At 40.5% G+C, this 24,379-nt stretch overlaps 1 protein-coding gene across 1 annotated transcript; it reads left to right on the plus strand.

The window, feature by feature from the left end:
• The first annotated feature begins 533 nt into the window (after positions 1-533).
• GPRIN2 (G protein regulated inducer of neurite outgrowth 2) lies at positions 534-24,236 on the plus strand. The gene is made up of 3 exons (XM_035538435.2): positions 534-764; positions 4,975-5,100; positions 21,569-24,236. Exon 3 carries the CDS (start codon positions 21,585-21,587, stop codon positions 23,397-23,399), a length of 1,815 nt encoding a protein of 604 aa, XP_035394328.1. The 5' UTR covers positions 534-764; positions 4,975-5,100; positions 21,569-21,584; the 3' UTR covers positions 23,400-24,236.
• The last annotated feature ends 143 nt before the right edge of the window (positions 24,237-24,379 follow it).

Here is a 24,379-nt window from a genome sequence, read left to right on the forward strand (position 1 = left end):
AAGCAGTGAGATTAGATCCTTCTACAGATTTTACAGTACCCTGCAAGTAAATCAGTGTCTTGTGTGCATCAGAAATAAATTATGTCTCCTAAATACACACAACACAATCAGATTTGGCTCTAAATGCACCTAATTCCAAATGATATCAATGGACTTTGGCCTGTGCATAAATCCTCAATGCAAAGGATTATTTCATTAGAAAAGAAATCAGGAACAGTGTTGGTATCAAGAAGTGCCCCATGGGCAGTATCATAGCAGCTACGTGAACTATTCAATTGAAAGAATTTTTTTTAAATATTCATTTTAATTCAAATATTAAAAAAATCTAGGTTAGTGCTTAGCCAGACGAACAAGCCAACAAAGGTAAGTGCTCACAGGAAGGGCTGAAATAAGCAGATGTGGGCAGGCTAGCAATTACTGGAACTGTCTGCTGCAGCCAGAGTGCTGCACACTGTCTGTTCCCATTGCTTACTTAAGGTATACGTTCTAAAAAATTCAAGAAATATAGGAAGGGTAAAAGTCAGTCTTTCAAGCTAGCAAGAATCAGTGTCGTTCCCACAGGCACTGTTGCCTCACTTTACTGAGAAAGGTAATGTCTGAATGGTAAAAAGCATTTTTTTCCTTTTTTTCCCCCTAGGAGCCAAGTAAACCATTTCTATTCCTGTCCTAGCCTGAGGTTCGAGTGGTACATTGTGCATTGGAAATGCTAACCTGAAGCATTCCTGCCTACTGTTACCCAACTTACATACAACCAAAACTACATAGTAAGTTGCTTTTTAGGACTTGAGTTGATACCTTTTTTGCCATACCAACCTAATTTTTCCTCAGAGAATAAATGAGATCTATGTGACAATCTGTTTGTATTTGGCAACCAGGGGCTGAAGGATGTGAGAGAGTTAAACATTTTCTTAGGATTTCTGAGACCTATGAGTCAGTATGTCCATGAGCAAAGGTTACATAAACTAATAGATTAGAACAAGATTTAGTTGCATAAACACTGTTACTGCATTTCAATCTGTCACAGAGTCAACCCTGCAGATTATTGCAGGCAGAGCAAGCCTGGGGTTTACAGTCCATCTTGCCGGACTCCCTCTGGCACTGGTCACACATGAAATAGCATTATTTCCTTCCTGTGGGGCTGTTCTGAAATCTGTATACTTTACAGGTCTTACTTGTGCATGCCATGTTTAATATACAGTACTGTTGCTCCCTGTGTCTAATTTGGAACGTCAACCTGGTATATTGCTTGTGTAACAATTTTGTCTTTCATTTAACCAAGGACCTTATGCCTCTTATGAGGGCGGACCAATAAAGGCAGCCGCAGAGACTACATCTAAAGCCCCTTCAAATTCCCCCAACTTCCCTGAAGTATGTCCTCCGTCTCTCTTCATTCTGTCATACTCTCCCCCACCATATCCTGGATGCAAGAGTTGTCAGGAAGACCAGTATAGAAAGGCATGGGGCAGAGGTGGGGGTGGGTAAACCGTCCAAGCATGTTATCCAGGGAAAGGGAAGCTGGATTAGCAGTGTTGAATGGGCTAGAGTCAGTCCACAGGCCATCTGACAACTGCATTATGATGACTGTAGGCTGAATTGGTTGAGAATATTCCAAGTCATGAGAAAACAAAGACTTTCTTGGAGCTGCAGAGCTGTTTCTTCAAAGTGGATCAGGGTCAGAAATTATTTTCCCAAGCTGCTTTCTTCTTGTACAGTGTTTTCCTTGGTGCTTTCCCCAGCTTCCTGCAGATACTATTTTCTCATTTTACATCTGGTTACTGAGGCATCCAAGTTCAAATCTTTTAGATGTTTGACTGTGTCTAAGACGGTAGAATTAACTGTCTCTACAGCAGCCTTTATTCACAGCACTCGGCTCTGGGTGTGATCTAAAACCCAGAGTTTTGTCATGTGTGTTTTTTTGTTGTTGCTTGCTGGTTGTTGGTTGTTTTGTTTTTTTTTCTGTGGGAGTCTGGGAGCAGTCTGGGACCAGAACAGATGGAAGACTAGCAGCAAGATAGAGTGAAGCTAAACATGTGATTAAAATTCTCAAAAAGAACAAAGCCCTTATTCTGTGAAAGGCAGCTTAAAGCTACCCTGAAACTGGCTTGAAGGGGTTTTGCTTGTTTTTTTCTTGTGTGTATACAATTATTTATTGCTTGTTCCTACTGGATGTTGAGCAATTGTAGAGAACAGGGGAGACATTCTGGTGGTTGTGCATTGGAGGAAATGAGATCTGGGCAAAGGAGAAGTGAGAGCAGAGTGCCCATGTGACTGTCCCTTGTTTTAAGATGAGATTTGAGGTTTCATGTCATGAAATCATTTGTTTACAGCAAAACATGCTTAAAGGAGGGATCAGCATTCTTCGTAATCCGCTGTTGTTCTATTCACTTAATAAAACAAACAAAAAAGTAGTGCTGTGTAGAGATTTGCTAAGTCTTTGAAATATGAGATTGCTTACATCAGCAGGGTGCCTTGCAAACTGCCAAGGTAAAAGAACTGGGCTGCTTTGTTGAGAAAGCTGCTCTCAAACCCAACATAAAAGAGAAAGGAAATGACATGGCTCAAAAACAACAGTTTTCACAGTACTAAAAAGCCTGACAGCTTTCAAAAAGATTAATCCCCCAAAGAAGAGTACCACATCTATGCTGCTCCTTGAACAAAGTCACGTCAGGAGCATTAGAGCATTATTCCCAAGAAAGATGAATGTAGATGACCTGCCAGATTTCATAATGAATTTATGAAACCAGCAGATGAGATAAACCCACACAAATCATCTTCCTTTTTACAGAAAAATAAAGTTAGAGAATAGAGGCTTATTCAGGGACCATACTGGCTACAGTTGGGCTGTCTTTGTAAAGAGCTCATCTTCTTAAAGAAAGCCTGCACATGAAAAGATGGCCTGTAGTTCCAGGTGTTTTTAATAAGTTAAGCATTTATATATAAAAGGCATTGCTTTCTTGTGTTCAGATGGATTATTTTGGTAAATTATCTTTGAATTACAGCTGTTGCATATGTGTAATTTTATTTTTATTTGAAGTTTGTGATATTGCTTGTCTGACAGTAAAATTCTGTTTTAAAAAAATTGTGCTGCCTATGTCAAATTGTAGGTGATGGTCAGTTCTGTGCTTTCAAACAGTCCCACTTATATTTTACTTGCCTAGAGTGCATGTGAAAACAGACACAATTCTAGCTCCAGTACTGGACTGGCTGGTACTCGTTTGGGTTGGCATCAGCACTCTCTTGGATAAACACTGTCAAAAACTGAAAATCTGGCACTGTATACAGGATGCCAATTTCAGGAAGAGGTTAGCCGTATCTAGAATGGAGAGCTTCTAACAGTTTTGTGCATAGTGAAAGTTAAGTTTAGCTATGGTATGTTAGTTATGATTTTGAAGGCTCACTCAGACTACTAAAGTGCTGTTACTCTTCAGAAACCCTCAAAAATACTTTACAATGGCAATGACTGAGACCTGATCCAAATTGACTGTGGCAGATGACATTCGGGCAATTGAGCAGTGTTGCCCACAAGACAGCATACTGTTCCTGGAGGGCTACATTATTGTCATAAGCTAGTACATATTCCAGAAATGCATTAAGCTAAAATTGGCCGGGTTGCAGGTGCAGCTTCACTGGCTTAAGTAGCTTTGAATCATCAGACAACAAATATCAGCCTTCCAGGGGTTGCGTACAGACTCTGCAGACAGAGATAGGAACAAACTGCAAGCAACATTTTTGTGAGTCAGCTCAGAAGGGCACTTCTTCCTTTCTTCCCAGGAGAAATCCACAAACATTGTCTGGATTTATTCTAATGTATCTAAAGATACAGTAGGCTGTTGACTTCTCAATTTCCTTTAACTGTGAGCTTGGTTAAAGAAAGAATAAATTGTGCTAACATGGATTTGAGAGATCTTTGTGCCTTTTCTGATGAAATGAAAAATTAAAAAAGCTATATACCTATCACAATGTTATGGGTGACAGTAATATGTAACCCCTTAGGGTACAAGTTGGTCACCACTGTCTTTCAGTAAGCATGTTTTGATGCTTTCAATGAAAATAGTCAGCCTTGCTGGACATACCAAATCCAGGATGAGAATGTTATGAAACTTCATCCTGTAGAGGGTTTAAAAAAAACGTGATGCTATCATCACATTTTATTATGTACGTGTTCTTGGAATATTGGACAACTTGCAAGAAATTTGGAAAATGCATTTAACTGGAAGGGTTGTGTGCTGAATCATTTCACAGTTGGCATCCATGGAACAGTGCTGGAATATCTACAAGTGCCAGGGTGTTTCTCATCAATTCAGCCCAAGGTTTCTGTTGGAATAAGAAAGGAAGTAAAATGCTGTGAAGTTGTACTCTCCCCACAGCACTCACAAAGTCCTATACTACTGCGGTGAGATTTGCTCAGGCGTGATCTCAGGCTACCAGGGACACCAGTAAGAATGCTCAGGAACAGAAGGGTTCAAGGAACTTCTGTTTTTCCAGCCTTGTAGGATGCATAAGGTCAGCACAAGCTGCTGACTTGAACTGCCTACTCTGCTTCGTTGCTGTAATAAACATGGCAAGTAAAATAAAGTGGCCGGAAAGCTGCTGCTGACCTAGGCATGGCTGTTAACCCCTGAAATGTTTTCTGACCTGCAGCCTAAAGGAGTAGTTGCACATTGTGTGTATGGAGAGGTCTTTTAGGTGCAAAGTCTGGCTTCACATAGAAAGTGACTTTGTTTTTGTAGCCTGTTTTGAAGACTCAGGAAGCACTCTTGTGTTCACAAAAGCATTACGAGGTAGGTCTTGGCCCCCCTCTCCCAGCTGAGCGAGGTGTGATGGGAGGATACTAGGTGAAGACCCAGGAACAAACTGAGAATGTGCTGTAGGTGCTATATAGGAAAGGTATTAAAATATTTCTAATCAGAAAAAAAAAAAAAGAATTTGAAATTTTTTTCTGACATTTTGGCATCCTTTTCCTTGCCCCATCAGAGATCCAACTGGCTTGCCTCATGTGAAGCTCGAAATGGAGGAAAATAGGCCAGAAAGAAATGAGGCTCACAACGTGGAGACAAGGAGAGGTGCTTGGGAAGGGACTGAGTACAGCGGCTGATAAAGGTGAGTGGAAAAGAAGAAACTACAAAAACAGGCCGCTGCAGATGGGCGTGAGATTCCTCTGTCCGTGACATAGCACTGCAGGTCACACCTGGTAGCCTCTGAGCTGGTTCTGGTCCTTGAGGGGGCGCTGCCCTGCTGGAGACAGACAGGACAGGGGAAACTCAACAGCAGCGTACCGGGGACCCTGTCAGTGTCAGGCCAAGTGTAAGGGCACGGTGCTGCCTTCACAGCTGGGGGCAGCAAGGGCCAGGTTGGCTGCAGCCTCCTACAGGTGCAGAGCACAGTGGTGCAGGTGGCCAGGTGTAAGTGGGTACCCATGGACTCGTGGGCATGGGAGGGAGGCCATGACTGGGAGGCAGTTGCCAGGGCATGGAACTCGTGGGAGGGCAGGTGCATGCACACAACTGAGGCCAGAGTTGCAAGCACCATGGCGTGCATGCTGATACGTACTTTTTTTTAAAAGTCATGTTGGTTCAACTCAGATTTGTTTTAGTAAGAGGAAACAGGTTCTGGAAAAAGACTTGCAACAGAAAACTTGTTCTGAATTGTGTCCTGTCCACAACAAGCAAGACAACTACCTGTCTGTAGCGTGCTGCATTTTCCGTCTTCCCTATTCAGCTCAGTCAGTCTGTCTTTTGAATCTAATAGGATAGACTTATTCCCAGTCCATATCCATACAACTGATGCATTCTGGGTTTGGCTTTTTTGTGTGTGTGGTTGTGGTTGACTTATTTTTTTTAATGCTCTGGATTACTAGAAGCAGCAGGTGTATCCTACTGGTATTTTCACATTTCCATGAGGGTTGAAATTGAACACATCCAGGATAGCTTGGTCCAGGTGCTGGCTCCTTTGTATAGCTCTTATCATTTTCCTTTTCTCCCTATCATTTGTATTCCTCCCGCTCTGCTCCTCCTTTTCCTGCTCCTCTTTGCCTCCCCTCCCTGTGCTTCCCTGGCGGCATTGCCGGCTCTGCACAGGCCCAGTTTCTCTAATCAGATGAAGCTGCAGGATTATCTCTCTCCCTCCCTCCCTCCTAGGCTCCATTTTATTTCCTCTCCAGCCAAGGGGGGAGGCAGGAAGGGGCGTCACCTCTAGGCAGAGGAAACCCCATCTCCCAGTCTCCTGCCTTTGATGCTCTCTAACAATCCCCCCTCCTTCTCCTTAAATGCTTACCTTAGTGTCAGCAGCATCAGGCAGATCAAGGAGCCCAGTTTCTAAAGGAAATCTGAACTCTTTTGGCTTTCGTTCTCCTTACATTTCTGAGCACCATTTTTAAATCCCCTCCAAGTAACTTGAACAGGGAAGCTGGATGCGCAATCTCTGAGTAGCGGGAAGGTAAGGACCACAGGAGTCAGGCACTGCCTGGTCTCTCGTCTCCTGTAAGGACACCGAATCCTCTCCGTTTTGCCAGCAAGTCTTTGAGAGTAACAAAGCAGATGAGGGGAAGGGAGAGGAGCTGCAGAGAGACAGACCCAGGCTTCTGTAACTGCTGTGTTGGCAGCAGGGGGTTGATAGCTGGACTGAAAAGCCAAGGAAATCGTAGTTTTTTCTTCTACTAAAAAATGGGACCTATGGTTCTGAGCTTTAATCAAATTTAATGTAGTTGTGCGGAAGGTGTTTTTCTGTGCTCGTGTCTTTAACTTAGGTGTGTATGTGTATGCCTTTTAGCAAGTGTTTGTAGAATATACTTGTCACTGTATTTCTAGATTTTGTACAGTTTTAATTGTTACCTGTTTGTACTAATCTGGTTTCTTTTCTTTTCCATGAAGTGTAACACATCTTTTTTAAAATTCCTAAGATGTTAATATGATACCGAAAGAAAAACTGAGAAATATTTCAGTGTCTTCTGAATATCAGCTTTGTTTTTATGCTTTACTAAATAGATGATCAATCACCATTTAGGATGACCAATAAAATCATCTCTCAAATTTTCCATTTTTTAAAGTTGAAGGTTTGATTTGGTTTGGCTTTTAATTGTCATTAGAGTCAACATTTTAAATAGGAAACCATAGCAGAAGACTGTTTCATGTGTATGTTGTGGATTACAACCTGTGATTAAATGTAAGAGTTTGTGCTGATGCACTTCTGGATTTTGGGGAAGAGGTTTAAAAAGGAGAGGGAGAACAAGCAGTTACTTTTGCTTAGAGAACTCTAAGCATGACAGGTGACGGAAGATAACGATCGGATAAATATGTAATATGTTGAGCTTGTGCCTAAATAAGATGGACCATGTAAAGATCAAAATTTCCAGTGACTCTTATTTCAAAGTAATCAGCCAATACAAAAATATCAGCGATTTCCTCAACAAGATGTTGATTAAAACCTGCCCATAGTTTTTTGCATGTTTAAGGTTAAGCATGTGTCTGAATGTTTTCAGGACCAAGATTGCAGTAAGGTCTGAGCTCAAAGACCTCTGCATGGGGTCTCTGTGTAAAAGAATTAGGTTTGGGGAAGGTTTCCTTTATGATGGTGGGTTTGTTGAGGGCTTCATGTTTCCTATGTCATGGCTCAGTCACTCTATAAAAACAGTTCTCTGATTATAAGGTGTCGATTTTGTCACCCATGCATTTTATCTGAGCTGTACTTGTACTCTATCTAGAAAGTTGTAGTTGGAGTTTAGTTGTTGACACTTACCTAGGACTACATAAACAACAAGAGCAGTAAATTCTGTACAGCTTAGTGATGTTTGGGCTGGTTTACATTACCAAATCTGATAACTCCCCTTTAGTTAACCACTCCAAATCCACGTTTTTCCGTCAATGATAAACTATGTGTTCTCAAAATCAACTTGGAAAAAAAGAATGTATGAGGGAGAATGCAACAAACAAAAATTGCTCTTTATGATCACTATACTTCTAAAGTTTAGTGTTCTTTCTGTTTAGAGCAATGGCAAAATGATGTAAATCAGAGGTAGCTCTAAAACACTCCAGATGAGCAGAAAGTATTTGCTGTATCAGTGAGATAATGCTATACCTGTCAGCAGGCTAGCTAGTTCTGTGCAGAACAGCAGCAGAATCCTCTCCCCTCTTCAGCAACTCTTCTGGAGATTACAGGCTGATTTTTACATCCTTTCCCCTATACTTAATGTTTTTAAAATGAATATGGAGTGTATTTGATGGGTCCCTTGCATTTGTGTTTGCAAGCTGTTTTACACCTTGTAGGAGGATGCAGTCTAGGAAAGAAGCTTTCAAAGGCTCCAGAACCAGAGAACTGTTAATGGTATTAATTAATTTGCTGTGTCCCATATTTATTTTTCAGTAAATCAGAAAAAAAAATATCCTATTTCTGTTATTATATGCCATGCTTTTATTGTTGCAAGTGACTCCAACTGGACTGGACAATTCTCTTATTTCCTGAAAGAAACAAAAGCTTGTGTCTTTAGCAAATGAATGCAATATTTTGCTTGTTTGTAGTCCCAAACCAGTCTGGCCCAAGAGCAACAATGGAGCATGAATCATAGGCTGCCAGTGTTGTTACAGTTTACTCTCCTTGTCAGCGTTGCACTCTGTTTTTTCATTTCTCATGACCATGAACAACACCATGAGTTTTATGAGCACTAGTCTTTTGGTGAATCCTTGCACTTTCATTGTACAGTAATAAGAAAAATATGGGGGAAGAGAACGGGAATAAAAAATTGGCCTTTGCAAAAGAGGATTTATATTCTAGGTTACTCTGCCCATGGGCATATAGAAAGTAGTGTTTATGATAACACCCGACACTTCTTTTATTTTCCTAACAGGAGTTCATGTTGATATCCTTTCCGAAGATAACATCACTGATGCTTACTTGAACATACATGAAGAGTAGTCAGGTACATTTCCCAGGGAATGATGATGGTTTTTTTTCTGTAAAAGCAAAAAGAGCAGGGGGAATGAAAAAAGGAGTACAGAGGTTAGGAATTATCTGCGGGAGGCATGCAATGAGAATACAATGAGGGATACTGAGAGATTTTCAATGAGGCATTCTTTGGTTAAGATCTTTGCAAGATTTCTTATAGATGCATTAAAACTATTGAATTAATCTGAAGCTACGCAGCTGTTAGTTCATATATATGTGAAGAACCGTGCTGTAGCAATATCCTTCATTTCTTTAGTAGGTTGTGGGAAAGGTGGTCTCTTTCCTTTACTAAAGCTGTTAAAGATCTTCAGAATGAAGTCCCACTCAGGGCAATTACCTTCAGCAACAGGAACCTCCAAAAAAACACTTGGGGACTGCTTAGGAGTATGTACTCGATTAGAACATGGGAATAGGTACAGGCTAGCTAAATGAAATCCACATAGCCAGGTCTTTGCCAGCATGGTGTTCAGTGTGAGCACTGAGCACGTGAGTTATTTCCAAGTGTCATTCTGCACCTACAAAGCATCGTAAGAAAGAACACCTTTGAAGTTGTCTGCATCTTTAAGCTGTGTGTCTTCACAAGTTATCGCTTAACTCTTATGCACCGTGGATTTGATATGAAACAGAGAAAGGAGTGGGAGTCTTCCTCTATCTGCAGAATATTTGCTAATTAAGCTTCAGCAAGGGCACACCTCAGTGTGCAAATGAAGGTTAATGGGATTGAGCAGATAGATGTAAGACCCACATTTGGCTTGCAGAAGCTGTACTCCAGTCAACAGTGCATAAGACTGATGGAACTCAGTTCATCTAAGCTGAATTGGACAACTCAGCTTCCTTTTTGACTCATAAACCTGAAGTGGAAATTGGAGAGACAATGCCCAAAACCATCCTAACTCTTCTGAACTGGATTGTGTCTAGGCTTTTAAAAATATTTCATTGCTTCTTGCCAAGAATTTGCTAGGACGTTCAGAGTTTGTGACTGAGTGGAGTGAATGTACAGGGTGGATTAGTGTCTTAAAATGTTGTTAAGGAAAAAGATGTATTTCATTTCAGCAGCTTTATTCGGTTCTGAAATGGTCTCTAAACTATGGAAAGAGTGAAGTGCTTTTGTTGATTTAGTAACAAGAAAGGTGCTAATATACTGGAAAAGAAATTTTTGGATTTCATTGCCTCTTTCATATGTATCACCTTGCACATGTAATACAGGGATTCCTTTTGTGGTTCCTTTCAAAACTCATTTTTGTTTTACCTTGTTTCAGTCAAAGCTGCAAATTCCACCCAACTGCTAAACAAATGGTTTAATATTGCAGAATGGTCACACATTCCAGTTTGAGACACAAGATGAGAAGCTTCTCATGTGGCAATGACAGATAGAAGCACAAAATGATGGAAACAAAAATAGAATCATTCAGTTTTGAAGAGGCATTGGGAGCTCATCTACTTCAACTCCTGCTCAGAGTAGAGATGGCTATGAGGCTAGATCAGGTTTCTTAGGCTTTTGTCTACTGGGGTCTTGAATATGTTCAAACAAATGTTTGAAAAGCAAGTAATTCCTTTAACAGACATCACAGTTCTTCATAATTGGTATCTTGTTGCTAGCAGATAACAGGAGATGCTTAACTGTCTAGGTGGTACAGGTGGGATCTTCCTCTACCCTGGTAATCACCAGAACCTGCATTGTCTTGCAGTTCCTGGGTCGCTCTCTTTATACCTCAATATTCTGTGTTCCTGACATTGTTAAATGTTAATAAGGAAGTGGAGACTTCCACAGCTCACTTTGTGGTTGAGATTAGGCAAGAGGAGGGGACACTTGCTTTTTTACACAGAGAAGGGTGTAAATATACGTTCTTGAGGAAGTTCTTCATATACTCAGATTTAGAAAATATTTGCAAGCTTTAGTCTGCTGCTTTTCTGTGTCTCTTTTTTTTCCCTGTAGTCTTTGGTGTCAAACAAGCTTTGGATAGCATTTTGTGAGCATGAACCCCTCCTCTACCCAAGGTCTAATGCTTTTTTTTTCCCTGTCTCAGTCCTGAGAGAGTAGAGGGATGTTCCCTGTTTAGACGTTTGCCCGCAAAAGTCTGATTAGACCACAGAGTAACTGGGACAGTTACTTTTTTTTGAGACATCAGAAAATGGCATAATAACTATTGTTTGTGATGAAATACTGATTTTGAAAAGGAAACTTATTCTTTACAGTTTCTGCTCTACTCTTTGCTTGTATGGTTTCAAAGCTAGCTTATGCTACAGTAGGAAAAAAAGGAACTTTTAGCAGTGTTAAAAGTATAAATGAATAGACTTCTTTTTAGTCCTTTTCTTACGTGAACATATGTGTATTACCACTTATCTGTCTGGAAAGAGATTGTCAAGTCTTGTTCAGCTAAAGTATATGGAAAAGACAACTTGCAGTGTGAACCCAAGCCTTAAATTTGTCACAGAATCTTCTGTAGCTCCTGCCAGAGATTTACGTGAGAATAATCATCACACAGTAAATGAAAGCATGCAAGTGAATGAAGCTCTGCAGGACAACATGATCTCCAGTTGTCAGATCTGCTTATAAAGGTATAATGAATCTACTTATAGTAAATCATTGCTGCGTAATATAGCTGATATTAGCATGCATATCATATATATGATATATAATATATACACGATTCTATTTGAGAAATTATGTAGGTTTTAGTGAAATAAAACTGCTGTTAATAGTGGTTTTATGTATTTGGAATCCTTAAGATTATTCGTCCTGGCCTGATGCTGGGAGGAGGGGGGTGCTTTAAGCAAATGCTTCAGAGGCACACATAGTAGCTGAACTGGACCAGTTAGATGAGTTTTCTGGAAGTGCAACAAGAATTTCATGTAAAGAGATGCTCTGTTTATTTGTTTCAAACCAAATATTATGAAAGAACCCACAGTATATCTTTTCTATGTCTTATATTTAGTATCTTTCATCCTGGGATTTCAGAGTGCTCTGCAATCATGAATTAAGCCTTAAATTCTTACATCAAGGGCTTCTGTATCTAATCCCTGAGTCACGGATGAATAAACTGAGTCACAAAGTGAATGACTTGCTCAAGGTCATACAATTATGTCAGTAAACACAGAAGCAGAAGGCAATTGTTTCCTCTTTCTAATCATATAAATTCTTATTTTTATAATCCAGAAGTCAGTTGTCTTCTGTTCCCTATCGCTGCTCAGAGCAACTTCTGGATGTAGTTGGATTGCCTTCTTGAATCTTTGTTTTCCAGTGTATTATGTACAGCTCATAAACATCGTAATTTAAGTAAAGAATGAGTGTTTTTGATAGCCCTTGGTATATCACAGGTAAAAATGAAGGAACAAAAAGTGAGGGTAAACTAAATTACTAGGTCTTGCTAGATAACTAGATAAGTTTTTTTTTAGGCAGAAGGAGACAATTACTACATGTATAAGAAGAATGAACCATCTTTGGTTGGTTTGGTGGGGCACCTTTCAATCTGTAAATATTTTCTCTTAACAGGTGTTTGGAGAGCTTCAGAGTACTGTTACTCTTGCTTATATCAGCATTACCCCTGTTTGGTGCCGCTGTAGGAATTGCCATCCTTCTATCAAGGATGATAAGCAGACACAGAAACTGCTGTGCTTGTGGCTGTATCTAGCTAGTGTTTTTGAGGTAGACTTAAGCGTGCTTTGTCTGCCACCCTAACAAGCTATAAAACTGTGGGTGCTAGCAGGATAACACTGAGCCCAAGTGAATAAGCTCTTTTAGGAGGCTGGGCATATTAGATAAAGGCTCAGCTGTGTGCTTCGGCCACCACCATCCAGGCAGCACAGAGCACACACATGTAACTGTCCATCAGCTCACACAGATTGTGACAGAGCTTTAGGTGTCAGATGCACGTTAATTTCTCAGGGTGGAGTATCTTAGTATCTTGGTATCTTCGTGCTCTTCTTAATCAGAAGTAACTAACCACAGTGCTGAATCCTGAAGTTAAAGCTAGGATATCCATATGGCAGGGAGGCTAAGCCAAGCTGAGTTCATCTCTTTCCTCTAACTGTTCCTATTAGGCTTTCAAGCAAACAGCAGAGATGACTTGAGTATTTTCTACTATGACACATGAATTTACAAGGAGATAGTTTAATCACTTAGCCAGTTTGGGTGATTTGTTTTCACTGTGATGTGCAAACTGCTGGCCTCTTGTAAGCAGGTCGCATTAATATACAGCTGTACTCCCTTGCTGTGAGATTGGAAGTAGGCTGTAGCTGGACTTCTGGTTTTCCGTATGATTTCTATGTTCGTGATGCTTCACAAGCAACCGTGATCCACGCAGTTTGCAGGGTTGGCCCTCTGGTGGGTAGAAGCTTGCTGAACAAGCTATAGCCATGTGTTTTTACACAGTTGCAGATCAGTGGGTTTGCTGTGGAGGCACGCTGTTCGCAACTGAAGAGTGGACCCAAAAAGGGAGCTCTGAGGAGGATGAGTCGTTTGATACCAGCCTGACCCTGTCCCCTCCAAATTCATGCATGTGATGAAATAGGTTTTGATCCTCTGCAATGAAGAGGAAAAAGCTTGCTCACGTCTGTCTCTTTGAAATAAAACCAAATGTAGATAGGTAATTGCAAATTCTGTTCATTAAAGATTAATTCCTAAAGAAATTATGAAATGTTTTTCTCATATGACTACTGCAATAGCAGTGGATATCAGTAGCTAGCAATTCTTACTAGCATAGATTTGGCAGTTGAATTAACAGTCCCATTTTGCATAATTCTGTTCTGCTTAAACCAACAAGGCAATTTTATTAATGTACCACTTCTGTAGGCACAGTGTTCACTGTAAGTATGATTCTAGGTCACTGTTGCCTGATCTCATGATACTTGATGGTTTTTTTAAAGCCCCAGCTGCTGAAACCATCTGATTCCATGAGCATATCAGCATACTCCATTTGTAATTTAACAAGTTCTAACTCTTTTGACTGAAAAGGTGAGCTTTAAAAAATTGAACTGGCACTATATTAACAGTAAGCATCAAGCACGACTATACAGTATCTCATGGTGTTTTAGCTCTGTCAGGTTGCACCATGAAATAGGTCTGTGTGTACAAGGAGATACAGTGGCAGTAATATTTTGTATGTAAGTTTATTCTAAAAAATACCAAAATCCTAACCAGATCTTTAATGTTGTTTCTGGGACAGATTAAACAAAGAAAGGTAGTGAAGAGGATGCACGCTTGTGCAATGCGTTGTGTGGTGGTGTCGGGGCTGCATCCCAACATGTGCCTCCCTTGTGATACTCCTCTCTGGTTTCCCAATAAGTTGTTTACAGCCCAATGTGAATTCTTCTTGGGAATTCCACTGAAATTATCATAAAAATAGCCTCCTTTTGGTTCATACTTCTCAGCCTTATCTCCCATGGCAATCTCATTTTAGAATTTAGACTTCCCAGCTCTTCTTTCCTGGCTCAGACTTTGCCAGGACCATTTCAGCCTTTTATTTTTCTTGGGCTTGGTTCTGAATGTTGATTTACTGTCTCTAAGTGCTTAAAATTTTTCAAGTGTGCAGTGATGTAAACAACTTCATAGCCTGCTGTTATCTAGGGTTCAGCCTCAGGCTACTGAATTTCTCATTCCTGATCCCATCTAACAACTGAGTTTTACCCACTTCAGAGGATAAGTACATTAATAAGAACTAAAACTGATTCCCAAAATAACATGCAGCTTGCTTTTATGACTGCTTGTGGCGGAACTCCCCAGAAGGGCTACGGGCTGTGCCTGATGTTTTTAAAAGGGATTGCTCATCTTACATGACCTTATTGTAGGTAATTGTGTACACTCTGGTCTTGTTATGTTGCTTGGAGGTGTATGTATGAACAAATGTTTGAACCTACTCATTTCTGACATGGTAACTATTTTATTTATTATCCTCTGGTGAGGTCACTGGTGACAAGGCTACCCATGGAAACTTCAGTGTTTGGGGAAGAGGTCTGTGCTTGGGTCCTACATAAGGAAATAGCTAAGGTTCAGCAATACCAGTAAAATAGTTTATACGAATGTAAAATATATGCGATTTATGCTTTTGCTGTGATGAGTACCGAGTGTCATAACTCTTCTGCTCTTGTGTTTTCCAGCCTGTCAAATGTACTTTGCCTCCTACAAGGGAGCTCTGGTGATCATCACTGTCACCAGTGCTCCTTGTGGTGCAGGGGAAGCAGCAGCATACTGTCAGAACTGAAAAATAATCCCATTCACATACACAGTATGCACTTGTCTGTTGTGTGCATATGATGGTATTTGTAGATACCCAGATCAGTCTGTTTTGTAGAACTGTCTGATACTTGGAAGTATTACAAGATGACACAAAATATTAAGAAGGCATTAGCAGATTTAACTGAACAAGACATAGCCAACATACAATGCCATTCCAAAATGGAAAGCCTAAAGGAAGATGATGGATTACAGGTTAAGTAATTGGGGTTTCAACCTGGTTCTATATTAATCTAGGTGCATTGATTTAGTTGTATTTACAGAATTTAGAGAAAATCCTCAAAGTTCCTTGATGAGGAAGATCTTTTCCCCTCTTTTAACTCCTCTATTTCTTCCTTTCCCTTATAGCTCACCAAAATAAAATAATTAAAAGGACAAAAACTAATCCCAAACACTTGAATCTTTAAGCTTTTTAAAAACATGGCTAATACTGTTTTGCCAATGCCTGTCGAGTGGTTTGACTCTCCCCCACCCAACAGTCGATGCTATTGATTACTGTTAATGGACTATTTCTTCAAGGGGGGTAAAGGAAGGAAGACCCTTAGGTTTCATAAAGTATTATCAAGTAGCATGTCAATCTTCATGTAAATGCAGAACAGGTAGATCTTTATCTTGTGCAAGTTACCACTAATTTGCAGTGTGGGCAGGCAGGACCAAGTTTTTAGATATGACCATACTAAAACTTATAATTTTGTTGGTATGAGTCTCTTTAAAATGAGTATAGCTCTACAGGAAATTAATGTTTCATTAGTAAACATTTCTTTTTACATAATTTGCCTACAGTAAACATCTATCTCAGAAGTTCAGTTGTAGACACTAACAATGAGGATGCATTGCTTAAAATACCAGGCCTGAAGAGAACGCAGTGTGAACATGGATTGCTTCTGGTACACAAGGTAACTTGACTATTTAAGCAGAAATTGAGTTTTCTGTGTGTGCTGCGTTGCGTCTCAGGCAATGTTTATGGCTAACCGACAGCTGTCACGTAGGTTGGAATTAAACTTGCATTATTTTAAAGGCTGGTCTTGCCTTTTCAAACTTACAACCATGGTGTCTGTAATAAGATTAAACAGAGTTAAGAACCTAGATATAGCAGCCTTCTATTCGAGTAAATCTTGTAAGTTAATTAAAATCACACTATTCCTCTGGTATAAAACATGCATGTGTTTGTCTTGTATGGTGCTAGTGCAGAAATTCTGTGTTTCTCTTACAAAGCTGGTTATTGTACAAGTTAGCAAGTGCCGGTGCACAGTGGGGCCGTAGAATGATACAAAGGAAGTAGTGAATTTCTTGCAAAGACCTAGCAACCCCTTAATGTTTGTTTTCTTAAAGTGCTGCTGCTTACCACAGAAGGGTCTTGTCTAGTACCTGCAATTAACAATTGTCATCCTAAACTTTTGGTATGGATCAAATCACCCAGCTCTTCCAAATTCCACATGTATTTATTAATGCTCTTATCTCTGTAGCTGACCCTGATTTTATCGCTTATTTTGTAGTCAGATGCTGGTTTTAAAAACAGAACATTAGATGAAGGAAGAATTTTCTTCTGATGCTTCTGAAAAATAGCTTTTTTTTTCCTGATTGTCAGACCAGGAAGTCCAGTGCAGGGAAGAAAGCAATCACTAGCAAATATATGATGCGGGAGCTAAATAGGATCATACTGAAATATCATGTGGTATTGCATATTACATGAAAGCTTGCTCTATATATTGACGTGATCGCAATGAACTACTCCTCTTTATATCCAATTGTGTTTATTGTCAAAAATGTACTTAAAAGTATGTGCATGCAATATAAATGCTGAATAATTTGAAAATGATAGCTAATTTATCAGTGAATATTTCGATTGATAACATACATGGTATTTAATATTCTGAGACTGAATTTACTAGTGCAGTAAATAGGTCGCAACTTTAATCATAAGTCATAGCAAAATACACATTTGTTGCTTTAAAGTAGTTCAGTGGAATTAATGAAAGCAGACTAGATCCCCTCATAAGCTATCTGAAGCTAAGCCAAAAATAGTGGATGTTAATTCCATTTCTATCCTAATCCTTTCTCTGCTTGTCTAACAATTTTCTATATATTCATAGCAGGGTGTTTGTCTCAAAGTTCATGCTTTGTTTGTGTATTCAGGTGCAGATTACCTTTGAATTTCCAAATGAAAATCTCTGATCATCTCAGAATATACCACAGGTATTTTTGAATATGATTACTGTCCTAGAAATGATGCATTTCCTTAAAACAAACAACAACAAAGTTAAGCAAAGCAGTCTTCACCCAATGCGTGTGAAGTTTCAGGTCTGTAAGTACCCAAGTCAGCTGTGTTTGTGTTCATGTTTCACATGGGTGATCTATTTCCTGGTTATCTGGAAATACACAAAAGATGCAAAATATGGTGGCACTGCATGATTATAAAATTATAGCAGAGAGGTTCCATATTTTGATTTTGGTTTTGCTTGTTTTTAAACAAACATCACACCATTCTCAGCACCTGTCTCCAGCCCCTCCCTTGTAAAAAAAACAAACAAACAAACAAAAAAACCTGTTGGTGTAACCACCCAGACACATCTGCTCCTTCCACTTCTCAGAAGCCATCAGCTGGATGCTGTCTGCCTGTACTCATGTAGGAAGGACAGCATCTCCAGTGTGTGCGCATGCAGTGTTGTGCCACCTCTTCTAGGGAGGTTTACAGACATGTGAGAGTTTTTGCAGACTCTGGGGAATCAGCTTCAGCATTGTGCACGTGAAATGAAGATGTTTGGGAAGGCAGGTGTGGAATTGCATGTTGTTTCCGAAGTCTTAGGAAGGCACCACTTGTGTGGGTTTGCTCTGGTTGCAGTGGTAAGTCTGTTTCTGCAGAGGGGATGGTCTTTCTATGTTTCCTTCCTGTGCTGACATTAGTGATCAGTGTGGCTGGATGTTCAGCTGGATTGATGATCTGATGTAGTGAGTGCTGAGCCAGTTAAAAAAAAAAATAAAATAAAATCTGGGTCAAGAAGCTGATGCAGTTTGTGACACAGCTGTGTGTGCACTCATGCTAATATGAAATGTAGTGAGAACACTTGGCTGCAGCAGAGGTGAGTAAAGGCCAGGCCAGGTCTACCAGACATTTGTTCTGTATCGCCTCCTCCAGAGTTCCATGTGGGCATGTCTAGCTCAGGGCCCTGCCTGTGCCAGGTGGGCAAAATGTGCTGGTTGTGTAAGGGCTTGTAGGGTCTTTTCAGAGTGGGAAAGGAACAGGCAGTAGAGGCGGGAAACCAATGGGTGGCCTATAAGTAGGGAAGTGTTCAGGCTGTGTGTGAAAACATCGCTTTGGATTTCAGTGTGATAGAAAAGTGCTTTATTGTAAAGGAAGCTGATTCGTCTTGTTTCAATGGGGCTTTTTCTTTTTCACTTTTTTTTCCCCATCCATAGCTGTGTCCTAAAGTATCTGGTGAGGTGCTGTGTAAGTGTGTGCTCTTTGGATTTTAAGGTCCAAAAGTCATAGGGTAATGGTTATATTCGTGCTAGCATGGAGGAACATTTGTATATCTGAGCAAAAATAATATTCAAATGCTGTTGATACTTGTTGGTTATAGTTTATATATGTATTTGTACACGTGTAAGATATGTAGCATTGGCCCATGTTTAGTTATAATTTCATCTGCAGTGGGAGTCCATATGGGTGGGACAAAAATACAACTCTCGGGTGTTGTCTGAAGGTTTCATTGCAAACATCACGCAGGATATTGTTTTCAGTGATGTTGATATACTTGGACTGTTTCATTCAGGTGAATGTTTCTGCTTCTCATTCAGATGATGAATCAAACTGAAATTTGCATCAGCTCTAGTTACACAGGTTTCTGCAGAAATGGTACATGAAGCGCAGATCTTATCTGTGTACGCGTACACATTTGAATCTTGTCAACTTTCCGAGAGAGCTCTTTAAAGCTTCCATAGCCTTATAGCATTTACAGCAGGTTATGTTTGAAGTTTTCTTTCACTTGAGACTCAATGTTTGTTACAGGATATCCATTAGTAAATGTCATTTCATCCCAGTGTGTGTAAGAGCCTTTGCAGGTGTTATCTTGTAAAGAGATTAAATATAAGGTCTTCACCTTGCAGACAGCTATGCTCTGGTGTTTAATCCTATTGACTCCTTTGAACTCTATGTGGCAGACTATACCCATAGGTATAAGTGGCTGCAGGATAGATAACATTCTGGAGGAGGGGATGAGGGAAGTATTTTAAAACTGTCCCTTTCCCAGCTCGTGCTTCTTTTCTAAGTGTAGAGGGAAATTCTGTGGAGGCTTCTGAAAAACTCATAGAAATATACCAATAGCCAGCCTGGCAAGAAGTGATTGTTTTTGACTGCAGCTGCACTCAGCAACACCTCTAACCCAGGAATCTGACACTTCATACCTATAAGAAAATATGCTTTTGTTGTTGGTGTTTGTGGTGGTGTTGTTTTTAATGTTGGCATCCTTGGATGCCACTGGTTGGTGGAGTCCCACAGGCCAGAGAGGCTGCGTGGCAAATAGAGCAGGCTTGCTGTGGTTGCAGTCCATAATGAGCTTAACTTCTAACTGAACAAATATGAATGAAGGAGGGGAAATTGCCTTTTTTTGGCATACAGTTTTGTCCAAATTTGAGCAAACCCTAATGCTAAAAGATATTGTTGCCAATTGCAAGTCCCTAGTACAAAGTGCATGTCAAGACTCTTCTCAGAGAAGTGATTCCAACCACTGTTATTTGAAATGTTGTCTTGCTCACAGTAATTTCATTATGAAAAATAGCCAACCCAGGTGGATTTCAAGTGATGGGAAATTTGCAAGATGAACTGCTAGCTTGCTAAAGTTAACAATGAAAATGCAATCACAAGTGTAAGTGCTGATGGCTGTTTGGATCAGCAGAAGAGCACTTGGTTTGTAGATGGAGCAAAAGGTGTGCTCTTTATCAGTTATGTTGGCAGATGACTCTTTGATCCTGTAAATATCATATTAAAAGTATCATGTTAAAAGCTTCTCACTGAGAGGTTTGAATGTGTTCCCTTGTCAGTCTCTTGGTGCTATGAGAGAACTTTCCTGTTATGTTTAGAGTGCTTTTGTCTTCCATGTGTACATAGCTGTCTTGTTCCACACAGTTGTTTCCTCAGTGATATAGTTCACAAGAAATTGTGAACATTTTCTGTAGGAGTTCTGCTAGGGAGGCAGAATGTATAGAGCAGCACATCTGGTGGAAAGCTTCCTAAAATGGTAACTTGTGGCTCCCACTATACTTTTGCACAGCAAATTACCCAGTAGTACTTGACCTGGAAGCTTTATCTGAAGCAAAGAATAAATGCTTGAGATTTTTGTGCTCAACAGAATGAGTTTTATATGTATGTGTCTGTGTATAGATAAATATAGGTATACTTTCAGTATTTGTGTAGCAAGTTATTTTAATATGCAAGACATCTGATGCTGAAGGGATGTGAGTTGACTACTCATAGTGGAAAACCTGATTCAATTGAAAAAAAAAAAAGACTACTAAATCTGGTTAGATTTGGAAACTTTGACTTCTCCTAAATGTGGGCGTGCTAACATACACGCTAACAGTTTGGAAGGGCAACAAAAGGATAGTATGCTAACCAGTAGAAGCAAGTGTTTTCCAACAACAGCAGTGGCTGCATGTGCTACAAATAGGATGGAACTGATTTTCCTCCTAGCTCAGTGGTTCCTAGGGGAGTTTCACCTCTGGCCTTTCACTGGATCCCTCTTTGCTGCCACCTCCTGTCGTGCCTGTGGTAAGCTAGAAGTCATGCTGACCATGCTGTGGGGCCAGTTGCGTATCTTCGCCCTATGCTCCCCAGCTTTACTGGTTCTGGGAACACTGGCACTGACTCGAGCCCTGCCAAGTCGGTGTGGTCTCCTTTTGGTGGTCAAAACGGTTTTGCCCACATCTACTGTACATTTGTATGGGAACTATTTGGTAAAACAGTTGACTAATATAGCGGTGGTCTTGCAAAATGCAATTGAAAGAAGCTTGCTAGGAAGGGTAAGGAAAAAGGGAGAACTTGTTCATTTGTTTAGATTCTCAGGATCTTTTTTGTTTGAAAACTCCAGAGGTGATTGAATAACTTTTGAAATGATAACATCAAGAGACTAAAAACTGAATATTTTGCTTTGTTTTGACAGTGCAGTTAACATTGCTGGCTGATGACCATCATGGCAAAAAGCTATCTTGTTTAAAAACATACCTGCCTTTGCTCAACTTTCACGATATCTCTATATGTCCCCAAAACTGGCTCCAGTAAATTCAAAGGAGATAGTACTTGGCACAGTTTAAATGACTGTTGCTAAAAGGTAGAAACGAAGGAGAACTTTTTTGTATTTCCTTCTTAAACTGTTTCTTTTTCTCCTCCTCTGTTTCTTCCAGATTCCTCTTTTTTGCCATGTCAGCTGACAGCCACCAGCTCCACACTCATTCCCACAAGGACACACTGAGTCCTACTTGTCATGGTCTCTTGAATGTCAACAGTCACCCCCTGTCAAAGAGCTCCTCGAGTCTGATCTGTGCTGGGCAGTCAAGTTTAGAGGAAAGGCAAAGCAACAAACAGGAGCTTAGGAAAAGCCATAGTAGCACTGTCTGCCAAACCCTGGGAAACGAGAGCGATGCCAGGAGTGTGCCAAGTCCGAGACGGTCCTTTTCACAGTCTGGGTTGATGGTACCAGATGGATCAGTAGTCCAAACCATGAGCAATCTGTCACCTGATAACAATTCACAGAGCAGAACTAAGACTGCAAACCATTTTGTTATCGTTGAACAGTCCCCAGCATCTTGGGCAGTGGGTGACACTAAGATGTGTGTGAAGAGCAGCACTGTTGGGAATATTTCTTCAGCCTGCATTGTACACCAGCGTAGCACATGCCAAATGGAAGAACCAGGAGCTGCTCTTCAGAGAAGCCACTCAGACCTAACTTGCAGTTGCAAACAGCAGAATTGCGTTGCTCACATAGAAACCAGTGCTACTCGCTCCAGCCTGAGTTCTTCTAGCAGCAGGCATGGTCCATCGGTGGCGAGGATGTCTTTCCAGTCAGAGAGAGATGCGTCCGAAACAGATGAAAATACGTCTCCCTATCAAAACCTTGGGACTCATCTTCCAGCAATACCTACAGACCAAAAAGTACCCACAAATAGCTTTGACAGCGGTGGTATTCCACGTAACACAACTGTTTACACAGATCCTGGAACATTTCACAGCGCTGTTCTTGGACTCCACATGCCTGGCAATGGTTTCTCAAACAGAACCATGTTCGGTCAAGCCACTGGGATTATTCATGGTGGTCTGACTTATGGTAATATTCCAAACTCTTTATACTCACCTATGGTGATGCCAGTTCATAACAACTCTGCAGTGCCCTGTAATATAAGGCAGGATTCCTGTCTGAAAGTAGATGCTACCGTCCCTGCCTATTGCCATTCTTTGCCGATACCATCTATACAACTTGTTCCGCGGTTGGTATGCTCGGTTAGCGAGTCAGGAAAAGAGCAGGCAGCACCTGGCTATTTTCATTCCTTTTCTACTTCAGACATTCTGACGTACCCTAAGCTTGTGTCTTCAGTAAGTGAATCAGGCCTGGATGCCAAGAGAGTCCTAAAGTGCTGTAGCATTCCTGGAGAACAACTGCAGCATGCTCAGCAGGAGAGAGCTCCTCCAGAAGCACAGGCTGCCTGTGTGGCCTTTAGCAACCAGCAAGGTACAGACATGGTAATGAAGACCAAGGATATGTGGACTATGACCTCTGTAAATGACTTAACCAAAGGACTGAAAGCAGCTCTTGAGCGTAGAGATGCTGAGGTACAAACTCTTCCCACCATGGAATGCAAATCTGTGGCAACAAGCCCAGCAGCTGCAGCAGAAGGCCACCCACACGTGTTCCCAGAAGTGAACCTGGAGCAGCAAGACTTGGAGGCCCCCAAATCTCCAGTACGTGAAGTGAGATGGGATGATGAAGGAATGACGTGGGAAGTGTATGGGGCATCTGTGGATCCAGAGGTCCTTGGTCTAGCTATTCAAAAACATCTTGAGATTCAGATAGAACAATTCCAGACAGAGCCCCTTCAGCTGGCTGGGAAAAGAAAGGAGGATTCTTTCAATAAGGAGACATCTTCTGATAAAATGGGGAAGAAAAGACCATTCAGAACAATGATGCATTCCCTGAGATACCCAAGTTGTTGCACTCGTTCCAGTACTGCAGTGGAGTGAGCATAGCTGTAGGACAGCCGTGCTTTTTTTTTTAAAATTGTAAACAATGCTGGCTCTTAAGTGTTAACACAAGTACATGTGAACAATCCACTTTGTAAGTGGGAAAAGTTCCGTGGCCGTCAGATACACAGCAAAGCAGGGAAAAACTCACGGTTGGGCAATACAACAGAGGATGTACGGTTGTCTCCCCGTCATGTCATCTGACTGCTTTGACTGTATTTAATGTAGCCCTTATTCTTCCATGTTGGTTTTACGTAATATTGTAAGGAATAAGACCTTTTCTAAATGATGCATCTTTTTAAAATGTTGATTTTTTTTCTGTATTTTAATAATTTAGGGCTAGGAAACAGTTAGAAAATGATGCTTTAATCAAAATTCTTAGCTTTCCATCCTGCTCGTTAAGTTTTGGTAGCTACTCTGCTGTTAATTTACGCTAATGCTGACTATAAACCCACTTGAGCTGTAGACAAAATGAAGAAGTAGTGAATGCTGTATTATAAGTAACTGTAACTTTTGCTACATGGTTCTGTGATGTGACTTTGTTATTACTAGGCTGAACTCATCCCTTTGCAAACTGATGTGTAGCTGGAGGATGCTCCTGCAACTTTCAAAATAGGTTGTAGTTATGATGAATTACACCCTCAATACACAGAACTGATGTTTACCATCTGATGCAAATGTAAAGTATTACCAAAGATGACTCGCGTAATGTGAATTATTTATTGAATGCTTATCTCTTGAAGACATGAAACAAAAGCTGTTCATAATAGTCTGTCACACTATCATACCCTACAACTCAAAAGCAGTTTTGTTTTTCTTATATTAAAAGTAATTTCCAGAGAGTTCTTGTGTGTCTATCCTGAATAGTGGTTACTTTGTTGTGGCATAAGCCACACAGAGGACCGTTTGCATGTAATGTTCACCTGTCCTGTGTTCCGTATCTGATCTGATGTCAAGTGTCTGCTGAACATGAGATTTTT

Source organism: Cygnus atratus, chromosome 7 (genome assembly GCF_013377495.2).
Source record: "Cygnus atratus isolate AKBS03 ecotype Queensland, Australia chromosome 7, CAtr_DNAZoo_HiC_assembly, whole genome shotgun sequence".
In the NCBI taxonomy this organism is placed as follows: domain Eukaryota; kingdom Metazoa; phylum Chordata; class Aves; order Anseriformes; family Anatidae; genus Cygnus; species Cygnus atratus.

Bases quoted from the DNA above. Each gene is read 5' to 3' on its own strand.
- GPRIN2 (XM_035538435.2), top strand. From the start codon at position 21,585: ATGTCAGCTGACAGCCACCAGCTCCACACTCATTCCCACAAGGACACA.